General features: G+C 40.4%; 1 protein-coding gene across 4 annotated transcripts in view; it reads left to right on the forward strand.

Annotated features, from left to right (window-relative positions):
• Positions 1–8952, forward strand: part of tbc1d1 (TBC1 (tre-2/USP6, BUB2, cdc16) domain family, member 1) — a 58881-nt gene extending 49929 nt beyond the window's left edge. For all 4 annotated transcript variants that reach the window (XM_017406675.3, XM_017406684.3, XM_017406692.3 and 1 more), the window contains 4 exons: positions 677–836; positions 1704–1873; positions 7343–7519; positions 7608–8952. In XM_017406675.3, the coding sequence (XP_017262164.1) occupies positions 677–836; positions 1704–1873; positions 7343–7519; positions 7608–7793 (693 nt within the window). In that variant the 3' untranslated portion in view covers positions 7794–8952. The remainder of the gene's footprint in view (positions 1–676; positions 837–1703; positions 1874–7342; positions 7520–7607) is intronic.
• Positions 8953–9320: the final 368 nt, after the last annotated feature.

Raw genomic sequence — 9320 nt, forward strand, 5'->3', positions numbered from 1 at the left:
AAAAAAAAAAAAAACAAAAAAAAAAAACTGTCTTCGTTATGCTTATCTGCGTATCTGAAACATTGTAAAGCTCTTTGCAGATCCTGGAAAGGTTAAAAAGGCACTATATAAATGTGAACTATTGACCATTTAAAGGGTTATGAACGCTACAATAACTATAAAAAGATTATTCTTATTGAATTTTATAGAATTCAGTTAGCAGAGTCTATTAAACAGCCATAATAATGAAAATAATGACTATAAATATTATTGAGATCACTTTCGAAGCAAATTGATAAACAGTCAAAAAAGTAGACGACAAATCAAAACACGTGTATAAAACATGTTCTTGGAAAACTCGTAGAAGACTCCATGATTGGACCTCTGACTGTAATATTTTAATAGATAATAAAAATAAAAAGCTAACTTATGTACCTTTTTGTAATGGTGTGTTTCCAGTTTTGGATGACTTTTATTAAATGAACTAATTAATGATGCAAAAAAATGTGTTTTTCTGAAAATGTTCTAATTTTAGGCTACAATTTGCTAAAAGATTGACTTGATATTAGGCTGAAAACAGCTGCGTTTTGATGGAAATGCTGAACATCGATAAGTGTGTAACTCGTGTTTTAAATGTAAAAAAAAAGATTAAATATGACCCCCAGTTTTAAAAGCTGTGCTGTGTTTCCTCGGTCAGATTCAGATGTACCAGCTGTCCCGGCTGCTCCACGACTACCACAGAGATCTGCACGGCCACCTGGAGCAGCAGGAGATCGGGCCCAGCTTGTACGCCACCCCCTGGTTCCTCACTTTATTCGCCTCGCACTTCCCCCTCGGCTTTGTGGCCCGCGTGTTTGGTACGATCTGAGAGCCGAGTTCGTCTGCACACGCACACTTGCTTTATGTGATCACTACAGTGCGACCGACTAGTCTTATTTATCAGCTAACTTCTCTGATTAGAGCTGAGCTGTGTTGGCGCAAGACGACATTTATGAAACTGTAAGCAACTCAGAGGAAACAGTTGAGGAAATAAGTCCGGGGGACAAACGGTATCTGAGTAAGGAATTAAACTTACGTTTAAGAAAAAATGTGTTAATTTCACTGTTTCTCATTTGAGTAAGTATCACACAGAGTTTGTATCTCTTTGTTTCATGCCTTCTTTCCTTCATTCCTTCCTAAGTATTGTTTTTCATGCCTAAATTTTTTGTATCCTGCGCCGTAACCGAACCAGACTGACTGTCTCCTTGTGCTCATCTGAGTAGAACAATCTGTGTGTGTTTGTGCGTGCCGCAGTATGAGGGCATCTTCTGTTCGCCATCACGTGTTTGATATCGTATGTGGGGCTCCGCACCTCCACACCCATTTCTTTTTTTTCCTTGTGTGTGTGTGATCTCATGCAATGTTGCCTAACCCATACCACACCCTGATGTATTCAAAGAATGACACTTAAACACACACCTACTCCGGATTCACCCAAGCATACATTTGTTTGCCGAAGCGTTTGTTTCATTGACGTCAGATTATCCTCCTCCTAAAAAGCCTTTAAGTCACTAATAAATACTGTAAGCCTCGCTGTCAGTGCCTGCTATTATCAATTCTGCTTCAATAATTTTTAAAGTTTTCACGTCAGCACCTTTGCTGTTCTCCCATATCTTTTGTGTTGTACTTTTTTTTTCTCTCTCTCTCCTCTCCAGTAACATTTTGTTGTTTTCTCTTTTTGTCAGATATGTTGTTCCTACAGGGTTCAGAGGTCATCTTCAAAGTGGCGTTGAGCCTTCTCGGCAGCCACAAGCCTCTTATTCTGCAGCACGACAGCCTGGAGTCCATAGTGGACTTCATTAAGACCCTGCTGCCCAACCTGGGCCTGGTGCAGATGGAAAAAACCATCAACCAGGTATAAATCCGAAACAGATCTTGGGTAATAATTAACCACCTCTTCACTCGCTGACCTGCTTGAATGGAAAACAAAACATCGATTCATCAAAACTAGTTGTGAATCATATAGTTGTGATTCCTATGGACAGTTAATAAATAACAATAGAAGGTGACTGTCTACTAAAAAACAAGTTTTTTTGCTGTACTTTTATACTTTTCACACCTCCTTAACTAAGAACAAGTCACAGCAGGTTTGTGACTGCGTGTTAATTTCCATTTGCGTAGCTCGTATCCCACACAGTTTCCCAGCGAGCCAGCCTCTCATCACACCTCAGTAAACTAAGAATGGTGATTGGGTGAAAGGTCGAAGGTTGTCGAGAACCAGGAAGGAAGTGATAACGGCAGAGTTCAAAGATAACGGCTGCAGCCACCGACGGGCCTGTCAGGATCAACAAACAGGTCGAGGTCACATTCACAGAGCACAACCAAAGGGCTTTACAGTGTCTTATATTTAAAATGTACAGCTGCAGCAGGTAAACACAAACTGTAAAGCCTCATGTGGCACCAGTACTGAGCTCCACCCTACCAGGAAATATAATTTGAGGTCATAAGAATCAGTTTCATGGATTCAAAATCTGTTCGCTGGCTCAGTTATTCTGTACCTGCAGATTTACCCACAGACGTCCCTCTGTGTCAGAGCATTTGATCATTTGGTTTCACAAAGTTGGCCAAAGTCCTGCTTACATGTTCACCGACTTCCAAACAAGTAATCAGACCTGTAAAACTACAAACATCACCTCCTGTCAGCTGCAGTCTAATTTTAATCCAAACACATCGAGCTCCAAACAAATGTTCAGGAACCGTCCATGAAGTAGCAGCAGGATAAGAAAATTTCCAAAATGCTACAAATTTGCAGCTTTCTAGTTTAATTGTTGGAATGACATTTAAAGGAGGATTCATAAACATCTGATGTGATTTAGGCAAAAACACAAAAAATTGTATTGATGTTATTAAATATTACAGCCAGATGTTTAAAATTTTTTTTGCCAATTTGTAGACAGTCTCTAAAACGTCATCTCACTTCCGGTGTTGTGTTTTTATCTGTTCACACAAAAAAGCAAAACTAAACACACTAAACACCTGCTGCACAAAGAGACCGACGGTATTTTAAATCTTTGAATACGGTTTACTAAACTGAGAGAATCGATTTCTACAACCTCATATTGTATTTACACCTGTGAGCCCTGTGGCGCTTCGTACCCCATGCTTCAGAGGTCATCTTCTAGGTAGCTTTAAATTAAAGGGTTTATTTATTATATACTGTACACATTTATTTGCTTGTAACCATGTTTTAAGGTCTATGGATCACCACTAAGTCATTCTTATTTAACAGTTCTTACTTTTACTTTTCAAGTAAATTTGTTTACTTGTGACTGACACTATTTATTATGAAAAAAAAGACAAGTTATCATAAATCCTGATTAAAATGACATTAAATAAATACCATGAGAGTGTATGGCCTGAGGGGAAGCATCACGAGTGGTAAATTAATTAAAGACGGGGTTTAGTTTACTTCCACTTTAGAGCAGCTCCGTTTGGAGGAATGATTTTTTCCAGTTAACACATCTGCAGCTGCCTCCTGCTCCAACCGCAACCTCGCAGGAATTAACTTTGTACGAGTCACTCTGAGCCGTTCTGATGTTTGTTGTCACACTCAGAGGTTAGATTTAAATCAGTTCTACTAATTTATATTTTAAGAGCCTAGATCAGGGGTAGGCAACCCTGGTCCTCAGGGCCACTATCCTGCATGCTTTCCTTGTTTCCCTGCTCCAACACACCTGATTCAGTGGTTAAATCACCTCTTCTTGTTCTGCAGAAGCCTGTTAATCACCTATCGATTTAAATCATGTGTGTTGGAGCAGAGAAACAAGTAAAACATGCAGGATAGTGGCCCTCCAGGACCCGGGTTGCCTACCCCTGGCCTAGAGAAACAGATTGTTATAAAATGTATTTAGTAAAAGAATTATTGTCTCTTTTGATGAACTAAGTGGTGGGATGCAGAACTTGAAGCAAAATATTGCAGTTAAATTAGAAAGCCTACCCTGGACTTTTCTTTCAACGTATGCTCAGTTAGCTATTAGCACGTAAATGTTTAAAACACAGCACAGACATCCTGGCTGCTTGCGTTTGGTTAAAAAGTACCAGTGAGTAACTGTTAGTCTTTTAGTGCGAGCTGTTTAGAGCTCAAAGCTAATATAAAACAAAGAATAGCTGCAGGTTTTCCATGTTAACTCTGAATCACCTGTTGTTGTCAACGCTGCCAGTTTGGAAGAGATTACATATATTGACTTAGGTTTGGAAGCTCGGTGGCTTCATGACCTCCTGTACTTTGGCTCACGTCATTTCAAAATGCAAATACTTGTTTTGTGCTCGTGTCTGTGCGCGTGGGTGTCAGTCACTCAAAGCACTTAAGAAACTATTAAACTTGTTTCAGTTCTGCATCAGTTTAAAGTGACAGAGGCTAACATCAGAGACACGTATCCGGTCTTTCCAGCAGTTCTGACAGCAGCTGCTGGGCGTGTGAGCCGAGTCATTAGGGTTTTATATCATACCTCAGTATTTGGAAAACTACCCAGTCAACAGTGTCAAGTGCACCGATAACAACAGAAGTCAGAGTTTAGGTAGAAAACGAACCATTTCAATGTGCACTGTTCAGAACTAGCTTGTTGGTTTTTGCTCGTTATGAGATGTATAGTAATTATTCATTTTTATATAAGCTGGTTTATTACCAGTGTTTTCCCAAACCAGAGCCAGGTTTCCACTTCACCTTGATTGTTTGTTACCTGTGATGTGACTCCGTTTCTGCAAACAGAAAACATGTTTTTTTTAATTATTATTATTTATTTTAACTGTACATTTTGGAGAACTTCTATTTATGCAACAATCCACCCACTTATGAGAAGTTTTGCTGGGTTTGCATTCTCAAATTTGACCCGTGTTCGCAAAATGAGTCAGAATGAGCGCAGGTAAAGAAAACGTGAAAATATTGATTTTTACCGTAATTGAGATGTGCGTAAAAATGAGTTCATAAAGACACCATCTCGAGATCCTGGTAATCAAAATATGTAATCTTTCTAAACTACCTTTAAATGTTTGGGTTTTTTTTAATAGAAATAAACCTTTGATTTATAATCTTTATAATTTCCTTTAAAATTGACCGTTTTTTCTCGCTGGCTGCCATAGAACCAGGAAATCCTTTCGTATAATGGTTGGTGCCATTGTGAAGCTTTGGGATTCAACTTTTTAAATACAGGGCTGGGCTTGACGTCCCTCCAGACCAATAAAAATAGAGTTTTCAAACAGACAGCCTTGTTAGTAAAACTAGCTTGGTGTCTGGCAATAAATTGCCAAATTCCAACAAAATTCATATAATTTTGAAGCTTTTAAGATGAAGATGTTGAAAATGATAACTGAATTTAGAAAAATTCCACTTTTTACCAGCACGGCTCACAAATGTTACTGATTGAACTGAAATTATCTGAACTGTAAACACACCGTTTCAGGATTGGTGCATCTTATGTTCTTTCAAGTACGTTTAATTCACCACAGAAATGGGGTTTTAAATCATGTCCAATCAAGCTTTAAAGGAACAGCAGAGAATATTAAGAGAAGTAAAATAAAGTTCAGACGTCCAGCTGATGGGTAATGTTGGAAACTAACATTTGAAATGTTAACGCAGACATCAGACGGATAAATCAAAGAAATAAATAGTGATGTAAAACGAACCTAACATAAGAAGCTGTTTCGTTGGTGGTTTTATTGTGACGATGCACTTTCTGCCCACTGAGTGTGTATTTACTCATGTATGTATCTGTGTGCGCTCAGAGCAGTCCTTCAAACTCAACCTCGTTTTTTATTTACGCCTCACAACCAATGGCAGATATTAGTTTTTCCTCTACAAGCATCCTCTAAATAAGAAGAAACAAGAAAATGACCTGCAGACGGTTGGATTTCTGCAAGAAAAAAGATAGAAAACACTTCTTTATAAGGCTAATAATCAGCAATCACTGCATCACACAATCACACAAAGTCAGAATTAGTACGAGTCTTGGTTAGTAAAAAAAAGAAAAAAATACTTCCCTTTGTGCAGAACATGTAGACACTGCTGTCCTCTGATCTCGCCACGCTCAATCAAGTTTTGACCTAATTAAGTCCAACAAGTGTTTGCGTCACCAACAAACAGATGGAGGCGAAAACACACCGGCGTCTCCGCTTGAATATTTAAAGTAACTCTGAAGTACTTGAATAATAAAAAGGGAAAGCCTTTCTTTGTTCATGATTGACAGCAGCACTCTCAGCTGCCTGCCGCCTCCCAGCTGAAGGGATTTCTCTCAACAATAGTTTGTTTTTTAGTCTGACTCCGGTGTTGACCTATTTACAGTCTGACGACATGAGCTTGTTAGATCGCTGGGATTGTTTTGTTTTATTTTCAATGAAAGCAATTCTGTTGTAACAAAAAGAAAATGTTGCCAAGAAGACTTAAAGGCTTAGCGTTCGCCCACCACCTTTTGAGTTTTAAACTAAGATCATCTTACGTTGGGAAAGGATGTAATTGTTTTTGGTCAAACCTTGAAAATAACGCGATGCTCTCATTCATTATTGTGAGAACTTGTGAGATATGATAGCACTCAGTGTGTTAGGAATGACTCTCAGCTACTACCACACCAAACTTAGCTCAATTTCTGGAGCAGGGGTCTCCAACCCTGGTCCTCGAGGGCCACTATCCTGCATGTTTTCCTTGTTTCCCTGCTCCAACACACATGATTCAGTGGATAAATTCCCTCTTCATGTTCAGCAAAAGCCTGTTAATCACCCATTGATTCAAATCAGGTGTGTTGGAGCAGAGAAACAAGTAAAACATGCAGGATGGTGGCCCTCGAGGACCAGGATTGGAGACCCCTGGCCTAGAGAATTTTCAGAGTTATAGATATTTTTGTTTTCTGAGGTCAGTTTGTTGCGTCGGCCATCTTGAATTTGGTTTATATCAGAAGTTCATCAGTTGCAAAAAAACATTCAGTGAAAATTTCCTGCGAGTCATTAAAATTCATCCAGTGGTTTATGAGATTTTGCTAACACAGACAAATTAACACAAAGAATGATTGCCTTTGGCTGTGGGTGATAATAATTCTTGCAATAAATCATATATACATATTAATAATATAATTCAGCTGTTTTTACTGTAGTTTTTCTGAGGATTTGGATGACAAATAAAATGTGATTGCTTAGTTGAATCGTTTAAACTCAGGAAGAATAAGTCCAAATAATCCACTATTCTTCTACAAACCTCACACCTCCCCTTTATTAATAGTAGTAGTAATTGTAGTAGTAGTATTTAGAATTTACTGTGAAAAATGACACAGACTCCTAATTTTCAGGAGGGACAGTCTTGTTTTGAAGACGTTGAACTGTATCTTTTAATTTTGCTCAGGTTTGTGAGATGGACGTATCCAAGCAGCTGCAGGCCTACGAGGTGGAGTACCACGTGCTGCAGGATGAGCTCCTGGACACCCCCCCGACCCTCAACCAGCAACAGAGGGCTGCACAGCTGGAGAGGACCAATCAGAGCCTCCGACAGCAAAACCTGGACCTGCTGGAGGAGCTGCAGGTTCGCAAACACGAATATGGAGACGTCACGTTGTCCTGTACTTTAAGCTAGCATTACATGACTGTTTTCTCTTGCCGTTGCCACTCAGGTGTCCCATGCACGAGTCTGCAGCCTGGAGGGTCGAGTGGAGGCTTTGGCCCAGTCGGAGGGCCGGCTGAAGGAGCAGGTCTCTGCTCTGGAGGAGGAGAAGCAGCAGCTGGTCAGCACCATCGCACGCCTCCAGGATGTCCTCACCAGCCTGGGGATAAACCTTGATGGGCAGGCCCTCCCCTGACCCTCTGAAAGACGGGACAGTCCCCACAGGACAGTGGACGCCGTGCCTCCTTCGCTTTCAAAGCGTTCAGAACTGCATTTATTATCTGTCAGATGGTGTTGTCGCCTCGAGGAGCAGCAAGTTGTAAAAGGACTGTGAGGAAGATGTTAAAAAGCTCCAGAATGTTGTTTTTTAGAGTGGAGGAGTCGATGGACTGAAAAACATGAAATTAAAGCAAAAGCTAAAAGTTAAAGAGGGAAGAACAAACACAGAACGGCACCGCCGTCTCTCACTGTAACATGTAATTTGACAAACAGAGTTAGCTCTGTCCAGTTCCAACTACACCTGCATGTTTGCCTCTCAGAGAGCACAGCGTGGGTGTTAGAGACGGCCTCATCTGGGTCGAATGCAACGAGACTAAAACGGCCAAAGAATATTTTTGTATTTAAGCTGGAGGAACAAAAGAGTCCACTACGCAGTATTCTGAAACATGACGAAGATCGCTGTTACAGAAGTCGAAACACAGAAACGAGTTGTTCCCAAAGAAAGAAAACCGAACAAAGAACAAGTGTGAGATATTTATCATGATGTAATGTTTTGTGTGTGTGTGTTCCAAAGGTTGACTCTGAATGATGCTGGTTCTTGGACTGGTGCTGACATCGAGGGGCCGGGTCAGAGGAGGAGGAGGAGGGGGGTTAATTTCCTCTATTTTTTGATTCTTCCTCTGCATTCGTAGTTTTGCTTCCTGGCCCTGTACATTTGAACTTCATTTAGCTCCAGCAGCTTTACAGGAAGAGTGATACAATATATCCAGTCCATTTCACATCCTGTTTTTCACCTTTCGCACACACATCACCGATTCATCTGTGTAGGTGGGACTGCCCCCCCCACCGAAACAATGGCTCTCCCTTTTTTCCAGTCAGGTCCTCTGTAATTGCTGCAAACGAGACTCAGGTGTGAAACCTGCGCGGTTGAGACAATCTGTAACCTTTGAACCCTCCACTGTATTCAACACTGAAGCTGCGTCTCTGTCCGAACGTCTGAATGTTACCCACTGATTACAGCATACACTGTAGACATACTTCGCTTTTTACTCGTGGTTCTTTTTGCACATATTTTTGTTTTATTCATTTGTTATTGTCAGTCTGTACCTTCGAATACAGTTCATATTCTTTCAGCACATCTGGAGTCAGTGGTTTTTATCTGCATGCGGCGTGAACTCGTGTCAGGAGTGACATGGAAATTGTCTTGAGATTGTCTCCTGTCCAAACATGTCAGTCACTCTGAATGCTGTGGGCTAGATGGAGGGTTTCAACATATGGAAACACACGCACACACACACATACATTATTGTTTCCAGGAACTGCTCTTGAGGTGGAAGAGAAGTCATGCTCAGACAAGTTGTGACTGTTAGTAATCATGTTGTGTTGGTGGATTTACACAACAGAACCACAGACCAGATAAAACACAGACGAGTCTCACCCCAACTTATTATTGTTCCCTAAAAAATAAAAAAATAAAACTTGTCAACTGACAAGAATTGATTCT

Source organism: Kryptolebias marmoratus, linkage group LG3 (assembly GCF_001649575.2).
Source record: "Kryptolebias marmoratus isolate JLee-2015 linkage group LG3, ASM164957v2, whole genome shotgun sequence".
Classification (NCBI taxonomy): Eukaryota; Metazoa; Chordata; class Actinopteri; order Cyprinodontiformes; family Rivulidae; genus Kryptolebias; species Kryptolebias marmoratus.